The following is a 21,121-nucleotide window of genomic DNA, read 5'->3' on the forward strand; positions in this document are numbered from 1 at the left end:
TTCTCAGACAACCACATTTCGAGAGGTATCATCAAAACCTCCCTGCTCTCGCTCTGACTGCCTTTCGACTATCGAAAGACTTGTCAGAGTGAGGGGGTTTTCTCACAAGGCTGCAAGCGCTATCGCTAGAGCCCGCAGAGCTTCCACTAGACGAGTCTATCAGTCTAAGTGGGAGGTTTTTAGAAGGTGGTGTAAGTCTAAGAAGTTGTCCTCCTCCAGTACCTCTGTAACCGAAATCGCTGATTTCCTTTTGTTCCTGAGCGAGGACTCTCACTTGTCTGTATCTACTATAAAAGGATACAGAAGCATGCTTTCGGCAGTCTTCAGAAATAGAGGCCTAGAGCTTGCTGACAATAAAGATCTACACGATCTTATTAGATCGTTTGAGACCACAAAGTCTAGAGAACCAGCTCCTCCCAGCTGGTTCTCAAGTTCCTTTCGTCTGAAAGATTCGAGCCTCCTCAATTAGCTTCGTTTAGAGATTTGACAAGGAGATGCTTGTTTCTCTTATCTCTGGGAACAGCCAAAAGAATTTGTGAACTTCATGCCCTAGAAGATGAAGTCGGATTCAACAGAGACTCGGCCTTCTGCTCGTTTAGAACACTTTTTCTAGCGAAAAACGAAAACCCCTAGAATCCCTGGCCCAAGAGATTCGAGATTAAAGGCTTATCAAGTCTCGTTGGCAGAGAAGCAGAAAGGTCTCTTTGCCCTGTAAGAGCCCTGAAGTTCTACTTGCACAGAAAGAAACAAATGGGAGGCTCTAGACAAGGTCTTTGGTGTTCGATTAAAGACCCCACAAGAATCATGTCAAAGAATGCGTTAGCTTTCTTCGTAAGGAGCGTCATTACAGATGCTCACAAGTTCTGTCCTGACGACTCTTTTCCACTCTTAAGAGTGAAGGCTCATGAAGTGAGAGCAGTGGCAACGTCTTTCGCTTTTCAGAAGAATATGTCGCTAAAGAAAATCCTTGATACGACATATTGGAGGTGCAACTCGGTATTTGCATCTCACTATCTGAAAGACGTTCGCGTGACCTACGAGAAATGTTTTTCTCTGGGTCCATTCGTATCGGCGGATACGATACTGGGTACGGGAGCAAACACCAATCCTTAACTTTGTACATACCTTCTACTAGATATGTTCTAGATTTCTGCTGACAAAGAGGGCTCGATGCTGCACAGGCAGCCAGTCACTGTTGTTCAGTAAGGAACTCTTGTGATATCTTTTTGGAGGAGTATGGTAAAAAAAAATTTTTTTTTTTTTGGAATTTTATGTATGTATGCGTATTGTGTTTTTCGAGTTATGGTTGTTGTAATGAGTTTGGGGATAACTCAGAACAATTCTTTCTACTAACATGGTGGTTAGGATCAGGTGGTCGGGATTGGTTGTGTGCTCCTTCATAAGGTGTATTGTCATAGAAGTGGTCCAGTACCCATTGACAAAGTCCTTTCAGGCTCTGCCGAGTAAGCGGTTCATACCCCATCGGCAGACCCACAAGAACTCTTAGCCATAGATCACATATCTCGCTAAAGTCTTGAGGTGATGCAGACTACCGGGCAACAGCCACGAAGTCTACCACCTATCAGGTAGGAACCAAGGTTTTTCTTTTATACCTACAACATATGTTGTTTACCTGTCTATTCCATATTAGCTGTCTCTTACCCTCCACCAAAGGGTGCCAATCAGCTAAGTATATATCTGACAGGTAAGTTGATTGTATGAAAATGATATTGTTATGATACAATAAAGTTTCATACATACTTACCTGGCAGATATATACGATTAATGGCCCACCCAGCCTCCCCACAGGAGACAGGTGGAAGAGAGAAAATATGATAGAAAACGGGAATGGTTCCTAGTCCTGCCCTTGGCAGGCCGGTAGATCACCTGACCTACCTGTAGCGAGTGGCGCGAAATTTGAATTTCTGTCGGGAACGACGGAGTCTTAGCTAAGTATATATCTGCCTGGTAAGTATGTATGAAACTTTATTGTATCATAACAATATCATGTTACAGGGTAATTAGTAAAAGTAACTCAATAAGCCAAAAATATTGATCCGCACAGTATTTCTTCTGTTATCATAAATTTTGGTAATTATTATCAAATAAATTGTGAGCAATGGCATCTGTAGAAATTCCATGAGTCACAAGAAGGGGAACACAGAGCTTTACACCCTTCAGTGTGAGCAGAAACATGAAAGAGAGTACACGTTTGAGTTTCACCTCTTAACATTCGCTTGCTTTTATGTCTGTTTTTCTTTGTTTTGACAAGTTTTTCATCATGCCAAAGAGGAAAAGACAAGCAAAACATCTCGCTAACTTACAGAAGAAAATTCGCTCTAATAAGAGTTCAGCAGATCATAATATCGGCGATATTAGCTGAGTTAGTGAAGGAGAGAGAGAGTGAGTGTTGCCTAAGGAGTGTCCAGTCTTGCCTGACACAGTGCCCAGTTTTGGTTTATTAATCCCCAAAAAAGGAATATAAGATTCATAATAATCATGATTTTTTAACATTGTCTTTGTAAAAATACAAAGAAAAACTCAAAACTATACTCATTAGCCTTCAAATTCTATCTTCTCCCGTAGTTTTAAAGCTATAGCATTGAAATTTGGTATATTAACTTAGAAAGACATCACAGGCAGTCCCCGGTTATCGGCGGACTCGGTATCGGCGATCCGGTTTATGGAGCTTGTTTAGTGCCATAAAATTGGCAATGTATGGCGCCATAACAGGACAAGTTTTGGTTATCGGCGCGATACGGCACCTTATAGCGTCATATGGGTTCTTACGGCACGCCATAAGGATGCTCATAACGCTAATAACCGGTTATCAGGGCCATAAGCGCCATTATGGCGCCATAAATCACTGAGTTTAAGTTAATGGCAATTTTCGCTTATCGGCACACCCCCGGGAACGGAACCCCCGCCGAAAACTGGGGACTGCCTGTATAGAACAATGAAATGTAGCCCTTTTTTCCAATTTTTTTTTTTTTTTCTTATATTTTTTTTCCTGATTTATAGTTAATTTTTTTTACCATAATTAAAAATTCATATCTAGCAAAAAATTACTTTAAAAAAAACTATTCGCAGTATTTTTCTATGAGAAATATCCACAAATTCCTGTTTTTTTTATCAATTTCATCATAAAATGCAATTTTTGTGATAACACTATTAAAAAAGCCAGGAATAAAATTTTTTAGCAGGTTTTCTTGAGTTTTAACTAATAAAATAGGAGGTTTTAAGCATTTTTATAGGGGTTCCAATTATTCACGGGTTCTAACTATTTGCCGGTGGGGTCTGGTACGCATCCCCCGCGAATGCTTGGGGTCCATCTAATTACTAAATCGGAGCCCCGCCTCCTCTCCACTGTTTTATATGGAATTTGTGGCAATAAATAGAATGATGCCAAATGGCTTCTGTTGCTCACAAGGCCCCTTTGCGGGGGTTGGTGGGGCCTGTCTCCCCCGCTTTGCAATAGTCACTTGTCCACAAATTTAAAAATTTAGGATACTGTGTGAGCATAATCATCTGCTAAGTAATTATGTAATTAGTAAGTAGTATGTATAGTATATATATAGAACCTAATTTTATTATAAAAGTATCGTATTCTAAATTGTAGTTTAGATTTTTTCTGTAATTTTTACTATTTTTATTTCCATAATTTTCTCAACAGCTGTATGGTAAACCAATAAGGGTTAACAAAGCATCAGCCCATCAAAAGAATTTAGATGTTGGAGCAAATATATTCATTGGAAACTTGGATCCTGAAGTTGATGAAAAACTGTTGTATGATACATTTTCAGCTTTTGGTGTAATTCTTCAAACTCCAAAGGTGAGTTTATAGTTGTTCTGTATTCTGTTTGTATTACAAGACTTTTTTAAAAGAAAATAGTTTATTTATCAAGTCACTATTATTAGAATATGCAGTAATTAGGATATAGTTATTTTACACCTCAAAAGTTAAACTGGAATTCAGAGTGCATAGCTTTGCCAAAGCCAAATGATTTGGTAATATTGAAGTTAAATACAGTTGATGAATTATACTGTTCTAGTACTGTAGAAATTACTAGCCAAAAGGAATTTGTTTCATCCAGTAATTTTAGGTATCCTGTTCGTCTCATAAGCTAATCCTTTTTTCCTTCTATGCTGATCCGTTATATATTTCTCATGTGTTGTTTACTGGGTTGGGGGCAAGGATCCTCCAGGCACCATTTATATATAGTCCTGTGGATGCATAGGGTGGGTTTCATGGTTGCTATATCCATTGTTAAGACCTGAGCAGCATGCCCGGATTTACTGTGCTTTTTTCCAGAAAGAGCATTGAGAGAGAGCTTTTCTAATGGAGGCACTGATAGCAGTGCGTTTATCTGTTGGACACTCGGTTTCCTCATTTGAAGCTCATGCCCAGGTTCGTGAGTTTTGTATAATCTTCATGATGAAACACTCCTGTTGTCCTTCAAGGGTGTTGAAGAAGGGGAGGAAACAGTCACAACAGTACTTTGAAGTAAAGCTGAGGTGACTTTGGTTATGGAAGTCTTGCTGCTGCTGTTCTAATTCTTCCTGTGTTGGTGCTAATGAAGATGTCATTGATGTACCGGACATGCATTGATAGTTTCCAGTGGCAGCAAATACTTGTTGCTACACATTGCCCATATAGAAAGTTGCAAAGAGTTCTCCCAGGGGAGAACCTATCTATGGGTCTTGCCCAGTGTCGAAAAAATGGTGCCAATTTTCAGAGCCGAAATCCTCTGATTTCTGGTTATCGGCGCCGATAATAGAGTACATATTGGTGCCAATACATACCTAACAGAGGCCCCATTAATATGCTATCGGCGCTGAAAATTGCCGATTTTTCACTTAGCGGTCATTTTCGCTATCATCAGGCCGTCGGAACGGAACCCCTGCTGATAACCAATGACTCCCTGTATTTGGTCTGTGAGTGGAGAAGGGGCTTCTTTTGTACAAAAGGGATGATTAATAGGGGTGTGGTATCATCTCTGTACACAATTCAAGATTACCATGATTGTTTCATCGAATGGAATGTATGTGAAGAGGCACTCCATATCTGGGGGAATGTAATTTTTAGGTCTTCAAAAAATTCAGGAGAACACTTAAACCTGTGGTTGGTCATCATGAATTTATATAGTACTGGGTCTGAATATCATTCAGCTTCATGAGCCAGTTGGTCAGGGCAAGCATTTGTGCTTATTCAGGTAGTCCCCGGTTATTGGCAGGGGTTCCGTTCTGATGGCCTGATGATGAGCAAAAATCACTGATAACCTGATTTTGGTGCCGATAGCCAGTTAATGGCACCCGTTAGGTATGTATCGGTGGCAATAACTGGAAACTGGCACATTTTGGCACCAAAAATCGAAGATGTTTGGTACTAAACAAGTCCCATAAAACTGGATTGTCAATAACCGAGGCCACCAACGACCAGGGACTGCCTGTAATGGGGCATAAGGGGTTGCCTGGTTTGTTTTTAAATTCTCTGTATGTAGTCAAGGTAGTGGTCCTGTATGATTGAGCTGGTGAAGGTGATTGGAAGTTGTGTTGACAGTCTTGTTGATCCTTCTAGCCTTGCTTTTGATCTTGTCTACCAGATTCTTGCTGATTCACTGGAATTTACAGGTAACTACTCATTTTTATCTGTGCACTATTAATTTGTTAATTTATTTGTTTTTTCTTCTTTCTAATGAACACCATACTCTTTGGAAGCTTGAATTTCAAGTCAGTGGACCTTGTGGGCTTGTCCCAAATGAATAGGGTTAATTTTTAAAAATAATAATTATAATAAAAGGATCTTATGCAGCTTACGATGGTCTTTCTTGGTGTGCATGAGGACGGAACAGTGTCTTATTAGCCCAGCAGATGCTAATATCCTAGTCTCATAGCTCTTTGGCTTCATCCCTGAGATACCTGTCGATAATGTTATTTCGGTGGTGACCTCGACGAAGAGAAGGGCCTGGAGTGTATCCATCTACAATTATGGTTGCCTTAGTTTTACCATTGAATGATGCTGTGACCATCACCTCCCTCTCCTTAATGTCCTTGTATGGCAATAGGAGGAGCACTTCATCAAAAGTTATACAAAACCCATAAACTTGGGTGTGTGCCTGAATGAGGAGATTGAGTATAAATGCACTGCCATCAACACCTTTGTTAGGAGAGCTTTCCGTCACTTCTCCTCCCGGAAAGACTGAATTAGAGTATGTTGTCCAGGTATACCAACCATGAAGTTGCAAAATGAGTTAGAATTAAAGATAAATGGTACCAGCAGGAATGCCATCCTACCACCCTTTACAACATCACACTTTTATGAAGGTGAGTTTCACAAGAAAAACAAAGATGACAAGTGCTCCCTTCACAACATCATAGAAGGGAACACCTACCCTATGGATCCAGAGAAAAGATAAAGTGGTAATTACCAATAAAAGCAAGAAGACCATTAGCCTGATTATGAAAAACTACCCATCCCCTTCGGGGCAGGATCTTCTTAACGGTCTACCAGTACAGATGCTCAATCCAAGAATGCCCTGGTGCTTATATTTATATCATCATGATGTGATTATACAAGAGGATCTGCTACTTTCTAGAAGATGCCATTCATAATTGTGCCAAGAAATCTCATGATAAAGCCATATTGAATAAAAAGGGGTGACGATCCCCAACATCATGAACATTGACAGTAAGACAGATCATCATCACTTTTGCCTGGATGCTCTACACATTGGAATGGGAAGGCCCATCCATTTGACCACCTTAGAAACTTCCCTCATCTTCACTTTTCTCTCCCCTCCTCTCTGGGTTATTCTACAAAAAGAAAAAATTACAGAGAGAGTGGATAACTCTAGAACTGGTTAAGCTAACTCAGTAAAACTGGGCAGACCTCAAGATGATTAAATTTTTAGAAAACTTAGGTTAAAATTTCTTGCCACAAAAATCACCCCACATATCCACAGTTATTTTTTTCCCAGTTACAAGGCTTTAAAGGCAGCTACAACTGTGTGGAGGAATTTTCATACTGAGAATGATAACAGTAGCAGTTCACTTAGAAGTTTACTAACATACTTTGGGCTCTGTTTAACCTGTAGTAATGTTTCATGGCTTGGTGGTAAGTATGCTGTCAACTGACTGAAGGTAATACATTAAAGCATGTGAATAGTAGGTGAGTCAGCATTCAAATAAAAGAGGATTGCTTGGCTGAATCGGAAGACTGCTTAGTTCACATTCTTTCCACCAGGGGTGGTCAAATCTTTCAGCTCTTGTTAGAATTCTCAATGCTTCCATTGGGTATAGGCACTTGTTGGTATTTAATGAATTTGGCTGTTTGCTCCTGTTATGGTACTGTAATTTTAATCTCTTAGGATATATTCTAGGATATCTTCTAACAGAAGCAAAGCAAATAACATCAGGTTCTTTAGGAATGATTACTGTGTAAGCAGGATGCCAAAAATTGAAGTAGATCAGTTAATCACAGGTTTTTCTGTGGAACTTATATCCAAATATATAACGGAATATTCACTAATGTGCGAATTTTTTCATAGAGAGCATTATTCACTAATTACTGTATTTTCTTTTTATTTTCCTGACTAAGTACATTTTAATGATAAAAAATCCATGAATACTTAAAATCTCCATAAAAATGCTTAAAATTGCCATTTTGTTCAAACTCAAGAAATACCCACTAAAGATCTTATAGTACTATCTGTTTTTTTTAATAGTTTTATAACAAAAAGGGGATGTAATTATGAAATTGATATGAAAATACAGTAATTTGTGGATATGTATTTCTCATAGAAAAATAATGCAAATGCATAAATTTCCTGTGAATAATGGTAAGATATGGTTCATAGAGAAATCCGCAAATACGTGAGTCCACGAATGTCGAGAATGCGAATAGGGGGTTCCACTTTATTAATATAAACAGCGAAATATCAATAAAAAAATAGGAATTGAACGACATAGTAGAAAATGGAGAGAGTATAGTGGAGATTAGAAAACAGTTGCTTTAGACCAGAACCAGAAGTGGAGTGCCTGAGTGGCATGATTGGTATGGTCTTGACCTGCCATCTCGGTGGCTGCGAGTTTGATTCTCGGGCATTCCTTTGAGGTGTTAGAGATGTATATCTCTGGTGATAGAAGTTCACTCTTGACGTGGTTCAGAAGTCACGTAAAGCTGTTGGTCCCATTGCTGAATAACCACTGGTTTCATGCAACGTGTAAACACTTAGGTACAAAGAAAGAAGCTTACAAGGATAAAAATGATGAATTCAAGAGAGCTGTTGGTAGAAGAATGACAGTAGCCAGAAAACACAATTGTCCCCCAAAAGGAATCAACACAATGAATAGATTTGCTGTGCTCTCAGAAGCAGAAGAGGAAACAATCTTAATTGGAGCTCGTTAGTAAAAGATCAGGGCTTAAATTTTGTGCCCAAAAATAGAAGTAAGAGAAAAGTTCATTCTTACCCAGGTGCAGGGGCAAAGAAGATTGCAGAGGCAGTGAAAAAATCATGGTAAATTATATAAAAAGTGCAATCCTAGTGCAGGGAGGAGGGAATTGCTTGTTTCTAAAAGAGGGAAGAAGTGGCCAGACAGAAGGGCCTGTAGCCAACCTGACTCATGTTGAAAACATCCATGAGAAAACTGATAACATCATTCTTATAGGACTTTTGCCCAGAACCAATGTAAGCCACTACTCCCTTTGCAAGTCAATTGGAATCAATGACAGACTGGAGCTAATATGCCAAGAAAAAGGTGTTAGGTTTGTAAACTTTTGGGACAGATTTATAGTTATAGGTAATAGAAAACTATATAAAAGAGATGGAACTCACTTGAACTTGGAAGGAGCAAAACTAATAGAAAACTTTCTCAATGAAAACCTCTTGAAACACCTCAGTGAACTGAACTTTCAAGAGAAGAAATTGGACAGCTCTTAGAATCTGGTTAGTAATAGCACTGCAGGCAACAGTGACAGTAAGGGAAACTAATAAAGCCACCGAGGACAAAAGAGAAGATAGAAAAGTCCCTCAGAGTGGTGCAGTTAAGTGCATAATCTATTTGGAACAAATAGATTGAGGAATTAGACATAATAGGTATCACAGAATCATGGATACAAGAGGCAACAAGAGACTTCATAGGAGAGTACCAGATAGCTGGATATAAATTGTTCAAAAAAGATACTCAATAAAAAAGGTGGAGGCAGTATATGTTAGGGACCACCTCAGTCCAATAGTGTAAAATTACAACATGCAAGATGTGATTGGCCTCAATATAAACAGTCTAGGGAAGAAGAAACTCTAATACTAGTGTACAGACTTCCCCACCAATCACAAATGTCCGATGAGGAGCTGTATGCATAACTAGGACAAGAGATAAACAACAAACTGCATAATAATTTCAATGCAGCAGTACAGTGGGACACGATGACCTGAGCATCAAATGTAGAAGGAAAGAGACTTTTAGATTTTGTAAAAAATAAATTCCTTCACTGATGGGTTGAGAAACCTACTAGAGGAAACAACATACTAGACATCCTCCTATCAACAGAAGATAATCTAGTGTCTTACCTTTCAGTAGGTGCAAACCTAGATAAAAGTGCCCATGAAATTATCTCTTTTCAAATTAATGTTCAACATAAAAAAAAGAGATATTAATGAAATTAGACTATCGTCAACAGTACCTAAATAAGCTAAAGGGGTACGTTAAAAACCTAGAATACTACGAGAACACAGGCATAGATAAGCACTGGGAAGCCTTTCTAGAGGAATACACAGAAAAATACTTTAGCTCAGTACAGTAACCTTGAAAATTTAATGCATAGCCAGAGGTAAATAATTAAAAAAAAAAAAAAACTTTAGTTTATTTTTTTAAGGAATTCCTTATGTTTACAATATTGTTTGTTGTCAAGAGAGTTATGTACTTTCTTCCCCTGTGTACAGTTTTTCTGAGTTGGTTTTGTTTTCCACGTTATACAAAGTGAAGGGGGTACATTCCTGACATTACGAATACACCCGAAAGAGTATGCGGGTAGGAAAAGGTTGAAAACTCCAGTTCTAGAGGGATTTTCAGCACCTTCACCTATATAGACAACATCATGAAGTTCTTTTGATTTCTTAGATATAATAAGAATCTTTCTGTAGCTGCTATTTGAGGGTATACATTCTCCCACTTTTGTGTGGGAACAGGTTCCAGAACCTGCCACGGAAATGCAAAAATCCCAACTAAAAATGCTTATAACTGCCAAATACCCAGTACGTACCCCTTAAACTAAAATGCTTATAACTATTTATTTTAACATTTCATTGCTTATTTTCATGCTAAAACATTTTAATATCCTTTCAAAAGAAAATATAACCCAAACCATCATCCCAAAGCACCCAAAGAGCCCTTGCATTACAGTTATCTCCTATTACTGTTACAAAGTAGACTATATATACCTCTAAAATGCCTATAACTACCTACCTATTTTAACAGTTTATTGCTAAACTTTACCATTCAAACAAAAATATGCCTCAAAATATCATCCCAGAACACCCTAATATTATTGCAAAGTCATGTTACAAAAGTACCGGCCTACAACAGTTATTCTTAAGTATCCTCTCATTCAGACGCACATTTTCTTTGGCCTACTTTCTGCGCCTACATTTTATGTGTATTGATATTTTCCGATATAGTGAGATGATTTTGAAATTATATTTACTGTACAGTGGACCCCCTGTATGCAGGGTGGATGAGTACCATAACCCCCATGAATAGCTGGAATCTGCGAATACTTTAAATCCCTATAAAAACTCACAAAACAGCCTATTTTGTTAGTTCAAAGTCGAAATACCCACGAAAAATGCTTATACCAGGTTTTTTTAATAGTTTTATCACGAAAAGTGCAATTAATCATGAAATTGATATGAAAATTCAGTAATTTGTGGATATTTCTCAGAGAAAAATACTGTGAATATGCAAATTTCCTGCTAATAATGGGTATACAGGTGGTCCCTGATTATTGGCGGACTCTGTTAATGGCGATCCGGTTTTATGGTGCTTGTCTAGCGCCATAAGTTGCTGATCAGAGTTATGGCACCATAACATACCTAACAGAGCTGCCATTATTAAAACTCGGTGCCATAAGCACCATGAATTGTTGAGTTTGAGTTAATGGCAGTTTTCGCTTATCAGCACCCCACCAAGAACAGAACCCCTGCTGATAATAGGGGACTGCCTGTCTAAGGTCCATAGAGAAATTGCAAATACATGAGTGCAAATCCGGAGTCTGCTAATAGTCGGGGTTGACTGTACTGTTATGTATTTTAGGATTTTACTATTTTATAGAGTATATGGTTAGTTTAGAACAGGACATCCATGTACCTCCAAGCAGAAAGCTAGGTTTGGTATGTCATGTTAGTATTTTCGTGATTACATACAAAATACATTTACAATACAAAAAATTATTTACTATAGTAGTAAGTTCTTGGTTTACGTTGTATTGTGGTGAGTCCTTACCATCTCCTTTAAATTTATTAAAAATTCTTCAAAAAATTTCTTTCATTTACAGATTATGCGAGATCCAGATACTGGTAACTCAAAAGGATATGCATTCATAAATTTTGCATCATTTGAAGCATCAGATGCAGCTATAGAAGCCATGAATGGTCAGTATCTCTGTAACCGAAGTATATCAATTAGTTATGCTTTCAAGAAAGACAGTAAAGGAGAGCGACATGGTACAGCAGCTGAACGTCTCTTGGCTGCACAAAATCCATTATCTCAGGCTGATAAGCCACATCAGCTGTTTGCTGATGCTCCTCCACCCCCAACCCAGTCAGCTCCTCCACCTCCTGCCCCACCTCCCCCACCAGCTTCAACTGGGGTGGTTACATCAAATGCACCACCTGGTATGTCAGTACCACCTCCTGGTATGCTTGTACCACCACCACCACCAGTTCCACCCCCACCAGGTACCTCTGCCTCATTCCCTCCTCTTCCAAATGCTCCACCAACAACGTCTGTACCTCCCCCACCAGGTTCTGCTCCTCCTTTACCCCCAGTTCCACCACCTCCTTCAAAGCCACCTCTTCCAGGGCAACCTCCTTTACCTACATCAGGATCACCAGCCCCTCCGGTTTCATCTGCTCCCGTTTCATCTAATGCTGGGCCCATGCCACCTTATGGCCCATATCCACCTCGTCCTGGTATGCCACCTCCACCATGGCAAGGGGGCCCTGGAATGCCCCCACCACCTGGAATGCCTCCACCACGACATGGCCCACCAGGAATGCCACCTCCACCTGGAATGAGACCTCCACCTCCAGGCTGGAGACCACCGCCACCTGGTGGGCCACCTGGAAGGCCACCATTTGGAAGGCCACCATATCCCCCAAGAGGTCCACCAGGACCCCCACCTATGCCAGGAATGGGACCACCTATGCGAGGAGGGCCTCCTTTACCACCAGGTCCACCCCCATCAGGTGGCCCAATGCCGCCAGGTCCACCTCCACCAAGGGGCATGAGGCCACCTCCAGGTGGTCCATCTGGGGGTCCTCCAGGGCCACCTGGTCCTCCAGGTCCACCACCACCTGGTATGGGACCCCCACCACCACCACGTCCACCATTGCCACCACCACCTCCAGGAGGAGAAAAGTAAAATTTATTAGGTTTTAGTGCAATATATTCTTATATTTTCTAGAAAATGTTTGCAAATCATGTTTGATGCTGTCAGTCCTTGACTTTTGTTTATTCATCAGTGGTCAAAACATTTTCCATTTCATGTCCTGTTCACTTACAAAGCTCATGATAAATATTTAGATATTGTAAGAGAAGAACCTTTTATATATCTTTTGATTTTGGTTATTGTTTGACTGAATTTCCAAATCCTGTGTATGGTTACATAATAGGTAGATTTTAGATATTTATGACCTAAAAACTAAACGTCAATGAATAACTTGAAATTTTTAAGCAACTGTACTGATATTGTTTAGAGTATGTTGCATTATTTATTTCTTGACCCTCACAGTCCGGGCTAATATATACCAATGCACATACTTTACACCCATGACTGGGCTAAATTTGAGGATGGCCAGTGTAAAATTAAAACTAATAAAAACTCATCAGTGGAAAGAGGAAGATATGCATATTCACATAATATAAGAAAAAAAAATCGAAAAAAATGTATATTCTTTCTACGGAAAGTTGTAAGTGAATATTTCCCACCCCTTGCTAGAGACTTTATCTTTTCTAATATTTTTTATTTTATTTTGTCAAGCTCAAAAATATCATAAAACATAAGAAATAAAACTGGGAACAAATGCCTAGCATATTATTTATTGTAAAATATTTATGACGCATCCTTGGTTGGAAATTGTGCCGACATTCCCCTTTACTACCTCAAGCAAGACTGAGGGCATCTCAGCTCATTCACACTCTTAAAGGGTGATCTGAAGGGTTGCCAGTAGTGATATATGGAATTAGGGAACATTTTTCCCACAAAATTCGTTCAAACTGTTTGGTGCCAAACCATCATATATCTACGATACCCATCCACTGCCCCAAAGCTATATGTGATCGTATATATACAATACCCAAGCTGTGGGGGTTTAACTGAAATATAAAAAGGCAACTTGGAATACATGCATTATGTGCTGTAACAGTTGTAATCCTGAGGAGGGATTAAGCGTAGAAGACAACGTCATTGATATTTCCTGTGGAAGAGATTGCTGCTTAATATTTTTATTGCATTTATAAATACAAATCCACATACTACTTGCACCTGAATTTCTATTTAGGTTGGGTGAATCAAGTGCTGAATAGTGTTTTCATTCATATATCAAAAGATGATGAGAATTTGTTCTGAGTGTTAATGCCTTTACATTTTGAGCTTCATTATTTTTCTAAGTACCATTGCAGGTTTACAGGACCTTTTCCTCCTGAAGTTGGTAATTAGGTATTAATAAAGTAAAAGGATTGTATCTGTGAAAAAAATTTGCTTTCAATTTATATTTTTCCAGAAATTCTCCGTGGTTTTTAAGAAGGTGGCAGTAAAGTGTAGCATTTTCTAAGATTGTTATAAGATATAATTTTTTTAAAATAAAGAATTCTTCAAATTTAATAAATATTTGCTGTACTATATTGTATTATTTGTTTTTATTGGTGTTCATTTTTGGAGAGACATCTCCATCTGTGAGGTATAAAAGTTTTACTTGATTTTGTCTGTGGTCCTGTGACCTTGTTTCTTGAGTTTGTATTGTTCATACATGAAGAAACCTTCAGTCTTTAACAAATAGGATAATTTCTAGCACCTAGTTGGATCTGGTTAAATCGCAGATGAAAGCAAGAAATCATGTGAGATCTGGCATATATCAAGAGTGGTTAAGGACCACTCATCTACGCCACTGCGTCAGTCTTTTCTTAACCGCCTGGGTGAGAGTTGTGGTTGACCTCTCTCGGCCTTTACCTGGTTCATTGCCCGTTTCCATTGTGTTTAGTGTGTGTGTGTGCTGTTATTATGGCTTTTTTGCTCCTTCTCGGACTCGTAAACGTGTGCCCCAGAACTCCGTTTTCCATTTTCTTGTTTTTTGGCTTCAGCTGCGACCGACCCCCACATCACTTGTAGTAGGGATTGCTTTAATGTTTGTACAATAACGAATCCTTGCACGGGATGCCGTGTGTGGCCTAAAGAGCAGTGGAAGTTGTTTTATAGCAAGAGGGAGCGTCATTGGGTTTCTACTCTTCCTTCATGGGAGGGTTTTTCTTCTCTTCCCGATGCTTCATCTCCTGCTGCGTTCACACCCCATAGTAGTGTTGTGTGCCTTTGTCCCCTACCTTTTCTTCCATCAATTCATTGTTTGAAGTATTGGGAGGCCCTCAGGCTGATTTTTGTAATGTCGCCCCTTCTTCTTCAGGAGTTAATTTGATCCTGAGAGGGAGGAGGTTTTTTCATCACTGACTTTTATTGCAGAGTCTGAGGCGTCCAAGATGGCAGCACTTTGGAAGACACTTGGGCTACGGGGTTCTCTGTCCTTGGAGGGTTTGCTGGCGCACTTCATGGATGCTTGCTACTCGCCTCCTCCTGGCCTCGTCTTTGTGGGTAACTGAGGTCAGCCATTTTGTATTACTCCGCCAGTGACAGTTGCCACTTCTTCGAGTCAGAAGGAAGCCGTGGCGTCAGCCCCGCTAGTGACGTCATGGGGTCAGTCATTTTGTATCCCTCCGCCAGTGGCGTCTGCTTCCCGTTCGGATTGAGGGGAAGCTGTGACATCACTTCCATTGATGAAGTCACTCCCAGTTGTTTCCACTGGGCTGCCTCGCTCATCTGTGTCATCATCGTTTGCTACCGTGATGTCATCTCTGCCATCCAGTTCGTAAGAGATTGGACTGTTTTGGAAGATAAGTTGGCTGCCATGTCGGCTGGGAGGACTGGAAGGAAACGTGTTGCATCGCCCCTGCCTACTGCAAAGAGATTGCTTAAGGAGCCAGTGCTGTCTTTCTCTCCTCCCCCATCTCCGCATCGGCATATCAAGTGTTGGAAGGCTAATAGTAACTTGTCCTTTCTCCGCCTACGAGTGAGGAGCCACACGCCCGTGTTCCTGAGTGTGTTGGTGTTTCGGAGAATGTAAGTGTATCTTCTCGTGTGATCAGCAGTGGGTGCTTCGTCCTCTGTATCGAGTCACGAGCGTTTTGCAACCTCCCCCATTCGTGCACATGTTGCAGGTGCTCCCACTTCTCTTTCTTCAGGGACTATTTGTCGCCATAAGGATCTTAAGGTGCCTGTCAGGAGGTTGAAGGTTGTGAGCACGGAGTTGGTGCAGCAAGAGTGTTTGCCTGCCCTCTCCCTGGTACTTCCAGGAGCTCAACTCTGAGAGAGATTCTCATTCGATCTTGAGTGTTCGGGATTCCTCTCCAATTCACGTTCGTACGTCTGCCATGCCCGAGCCCATTCGCAGCCATGTTAAAGAGTCATCTGTTGGGAGAGTACGTAGTAATGTTCCTGGTGTTGTAGTTGGTTCGTCACAGGAGTTAGTTGGTGTTTCAGGCTGTTTGGCTGCTGGTTCTTCCGTTAATTTAAATGAGGAAGACACTTTAGATGAGCCTGCACACCCTTCTCGTCGTCGGTCTCCGTTGCCGGAACAGGACGAGGGAGACACCCAAGAGTTTTTGTCTTCCTTTTCAGAAGTTGTCGATCTCATTTGTGGATTCAACAATATGGAGACTAGGACTCAGGCTCAGTCATTTTACACTCCTTCCTGCTTGGAAGCCTCGCTGGGAGCTACACAGGCTCCCAAGTCGTTATTTCAACTTCCCTTGTCGGAGCACGTCCAGTCGGTCTTGCATAAGGTTAGCGGCTCCGTTTCAGGTCATTCGTCTGAAGCCGGGATTGACTTTGGAGCAGGTGAGGTTGGTGGCCCTGTCCTTGTTTGTTTCCACAGAATGCCTCAGCGTTGGAATCTACAGCAGCCTCCTTGTTGCAGACGGTTTCTTGGCTGGACTTCGGTCTATGGTCATTGCCAAGTTAGCTTTTGACAGGTCTCCAGAAGGGTTGGTGAATGTGTCCTCTCTTGCTAGTTTGTTGCAGTCCGGAGGCAAGGTGTTTTCGTATATGGCTCACCTCAGTGTTAATTTGTGGGCTGACTTTCTCCTGATTAGAAGAAAGGCAGCTATATCCAGGATGGAAAGATCAGTTGACCCTTGCTGGCATTGAGGAATGGATATTTTGGAATCACAATTTCTGTTCCCTCGGACTGAGCTGGAGGATGCGATAGACCGGCACCGGGCTGACACCAAGGACAGATTGGTGCACCAGGCCGTGTCTAAGTCTGAGTCTCGTCCTCAGAGACGTCCAGCTCCTCCTCCTCCTCCTACCCAGCAGCAGTCACAAAGATCGTTGCCTGGTAGGCTGTCAAAGAGTTCGGTTATGGCAGGGCCTCCGGATTCATCCCAGCCTAGGTTAGAGGACCAGCGTCCCTTTTGCTTCCGTTCCTTTAAGCCGAGACGGGGCCCAAGGGACAGAGGGAAAGGGGGCCATTGGTAGGTTAGGTGCCTCTCCCTCTCCTGTGCCACGGGTGGGGGATTGCCTGGCGGGTCATTGGGCCAAGTGGCAGAGTTATGGGGCGGAGAAGTGGGTAATAGATGTCCTTTGGTTGGGGTACATACTGCCATTCAAGTTCTCCCCTCCTCTGTCGGACAAGCCGCAGCTCAGGAGGGCGTATCCTCCAGATTCTCTGAAGTTCTTGGCTCTTCGGGAGGAAGTGCAGAAGATGCTGGACAAGGATGCGATATAGGAAGTGGTGCGTCCGTCTCCGGGGTTTTACAGTCACATCATCTTGGTGCCCAAGGCATTAGGAGGTTGGATCACTTCATTAGGAAGACACGGTTCAAGATAGAGACCCCGCGTTCAGTGTTGGCAGCTGTGAGGGAAGGCGACTTCATGCTGTCGATAGACTTAAGGGACGCATACTTCCAAATCCCTGTTCATCCGACGCCTAGGAAGTTCCTTCACTTCTCTCATGGGGACAAGGTCTTCGAGTTCAAAGTCCTGTGCTTCGGGCTGACCACAGCCCCTCAAGTGTTCACAAGGGTCTTCTCTCTCGTATCAAGTTGGGCCCATGCTCAGGGGATCTGTTTGCTGAGGTACCTCGACGATTGGTTGGTCTTGGCAGGTTCCAGAGAAAAGCTGCTGCAAGACAGAGATCGTCTGCTTCGGTTCTGTTTGGAACTGGGCATCGTGGTCAACCAGGAAAAGTTAAACCTCGTACCCAGTCAAAGGATTCTTTACTAGGCATGGTCATCGATACGGTAGTTGCAAAAGTTTTCCCATCGGATCAGAGGTTGGAGAAGTTGCAAGTGGGGGTGCGTGACTGTTTCCCTGGTTCTCAAGAGCTTCACTAAGGGTCCATCATATGAGCCTTTGCGTCGCTCATCTGACAGGAACTTGACCCTCAAGACGGTTTTCTTCCTGGCCTTGGCATCTTCGAAGACGGTAGGAGAGCTCCACTGTGAAGCATACCAGGGGTTGGGGGTCGGTGTCCTTCGAATTTGTCTGGTAGTTTGTTTGCTTTGTGTTCAAATAGTCAAACCCTATATTCTGTAGCATATACTCCACTCTCTAGCAAGGGGGAGCGGCGAGTGATAACGAACCCTGATGCATTGGTTTGTTATTGAAGTCAGAATTTCTCTTTAGTTCCTTACTACAGTGAATCTTCCCACATATCATTGTATGTAACCCAGTTGGCTGAGTTGTTGGATGTCAGTTTTTCTAGCTTCTCACAGGCATTAGTCCCTCTCCTGTAGATTTTTCTGTTGGAGTTAGACTGGTGGGTTGGCCCCCAGCCGGTTTAGGATATCTGTACCTCCCACCAAGTATAAGTCTATCCTATTGTTAAGACCGAAGGTTTGTATACATATGAACAAATGACAGATTTTCTAAGACAATTTGTATTTTTCATAGCTACAAACCTGAGGTCTTAACATTTTACTGCCCACCTCTAGCCATCCCTCTGTCATTTTATGACATCCTGGGTTGGGAAAGACTAAACGTGTTAGCGTGGGTGCGCGGTCTTTGACCATTTTTTACCTGATATATGCACATGTTGCCAGATCTCACAGATTCCTTGCTTTTCAATCTGATTGTTTAACCGGATCCAGATGGGCATAGAAAATTACCCTATTGTTAAGACTTCAGGTTTGTAGCTTTGAAAAATACAAATTGTCTTTGAAAATTTGTCATTTTAATAATTTCTTACAAGTAAATTACAGTAGGTTCATATTTGAAATAACATGAAATATTGTTGAATATGAGCTGTCTGATGGAGGTGAATAGTACTGCAGCTATCACATTTGCTGGTGGCATAAAATTTCAGATAATGGCAATGGTTTTCCTTTAGAATACTTTGCATATTTACACAACTTGAATAGTATGCAAATCATTATACGTAATAGCTCAATGATTGTGTCACGGGATGCTGTGCGCAGTCGCTCATCTTGTACGTGCAGGAGTTGCCAGATCCCACAAATTCCTTGCATACAATCTTTTGATTGTTTTTAACTGGTTTCCAGCTAGTGCTAAGATTTATCTTATTGTTAAGATCTCAGGTTTGTTAGCTATGAAAAATACAAATTTATTAAAAATTTGTCATTTTGCTTAACCCTTACGGAACGGGCTAAATATATACTATTAAGCACACCCCAGGCCGGGCAAACTGAAAGTTTGGTCAATTTAACAATAAAAAAAAAAAAAAGCACATCAGTGGAGAGGGGAAGATATGCAAATGCATATGGATGTAAGAACAAAATTATACAAATTTTTCTGTACCTTCCATGGGAAATTGAAAGGGGATATTTACAACCCTGTTAGGGGTTTCTTTTTGAAGACACTCGTAAAAATATGCTAATTTTACCAAGTTTTACATGTGTTTTTCTAATAATTTTTATTTTTTGTAAAATTATAATTACAGCTCACACAATATCTTAACAGATAAGAACTAAAATTGGTATCAAATTGTAAAATATTGACGAAATTTACCGAGATGGGGAGATGCAATACCTATTTGTGAGGTATACATGTTTTTTCTAATATTTCTTTTCAAGATTTCAATTGTAACTGACAGACTGTCATAAAATATAACACTCATTCCACTGGCTGTGGGTATCCATGGCTCTTTGCCGCCACTTCAAGAAGCTTCCAACGACCACGGTCCTGTGCAACTTCCCACCAATCCCACAGACCATCCACTCCAAGCTTTGTCATGTCCATTTTTATGTAATCAGACCATCTCATATGGGGTCTTCCTGAAGGTCATCTGCCCTCTGGTTGTCCTCTAGTAACCTGGTTTAACAGTCTATCCTCACAAACCCTGGCCTCATGTCCTGCCCACTTGTCTTTGAGCCATATTTGTACTTGTTATCATGGGTACTTCTGTCATTTCCCCTATTTCATTATTATGCCTTCTTCTCCATTGCCCCATATCCACATCAAAGACCGTTCCACATATCCTCCTCAAGATTCCATTCTCAAACACTTCCAACCTTCGTTCCAGATCCTTTGTCAGCCTCCAGGTCACATCCATATGTTAACACGGGACTAATAATGGTTGTATAGGCCTTCGCCTTTGTTCTCCTTGATAAGATATTGCTACTGAGAACTTTGGGTAAAGCCCAACTACATCTGGTTGATGGTAGCCCTCGGTTAACAGCGGGGGGTTCCGTTCCCAGCCAATGTTGCTAATCGAAAATCAGTGATAGCAGCACTAAAAACCTGCTTTACAGCACTGCTAACCAAATATCGGCGCCGTTAACCAGAGATTGGCGCTGCTGTTAACTAAAAATGGGCGCTGCTAACCAGAGATCAGCACCGAAAATCCAGTTAACAAGCATTGCTAGACAAGCGCCGAAAAACTCCATTGCCCTGTGGTATTTGTTTGTTTGTATGGTGTTTTTCTGTTGTATGGAACCAGTAGTTATACAGCAACGGGACCAACGAGTTTACGTGACTTCAAAACCACGTCAAGATTGAACTTTATCTCCAGAAATACACATCTATCACCCCTCAATGGAATGCCCGAGAATCTAATTTGCAGCCACCGAGGTGGCACGCCAACACCTTACCGACTGTGGTATTTATCTCGTGAATCATTCCAGCACTAGGTTAAAAAGAACCTTAGACAGTGTGCGTCCCTATTTTAAACCACTGTCAACTTTAGAAGGATGTGTTACTTCCCCTACAATTCGTACTCTCATATTTCTGTAAAACATTTTTATTAGGCGTATAAACTTCTCTGGTATTCTGAATTCTCTTCAGTATCCTTCATAACGCCTCTCGTTGGATACTGTCATGTGCCTATTTAAAATCTAGAAAGGCATGCCAGGACTCTTTATTATATTTCCAGTATTTTCCATGATCTGCCTTACAATAAATATTTGGTCTTTTTTAATATATATAAAATTTAAGAACTAAAACCCACAGCAATCCCTGGGTATATTTATGAGTAAATAAAAAAGACATCTGGGGATAGAGAGCGGCAGTACTTTACCCAACGAAGCCTAAAGGCACACTGCTCCACCTCTGTCTGGTACTGAGCTACTAGAGTTGCCCTAAGTCATTTATGGCCCATTAAAGTGATATGAACATCTTTCC

At 41.1% G+C, this 21,121-nt stretch overlaps 1 protein-coding gene across 1 annotated transcript in view; it reads left to right on the plus strand.

The window, feature by feature from the left end:
• The window catches only part of LOC135205571 (splicing factor 3B subunit 4-like), an 80,446-nt gene extending 66,329 nt beyond the window's left edge, over positions 1 to 14,117 (plus strand). The window contains exons 3-4 of the mRNA XM_064236335.1: positions 3,674 to 3,832; positions 11,552 to 14,117. Coding sequence (XP_064092405.1) covers positions 3,674 to 3,832; positions 11,552 to 12,640 — 1,248 coding nt within the window. The 3' untranslated portion in view covers positions 12,641 to 14,117. The remainder of the gene's footprint in view (positions 1 to 3,673; positions 3,833 to 11,551) is intronic.
• Positions 14,118 to 21,121: the final 7,004 nt, after the last annotated feature.

Source organism: Macrobrachium nipponense, chromosome 24 (assembly GCF_015104395.2).
Source record: "Macrobrachium nipponense isolate FS-2020 chromosome 24, ASM1510439v2, whole genome shotgun sequence".
Lineage (NCBI taxonomy): Eukaryota > Metazoa > Arthropoda > Malacostraca > Decapoda > Palaemonidae > Macrobrachium > Macrobrachium nipponense.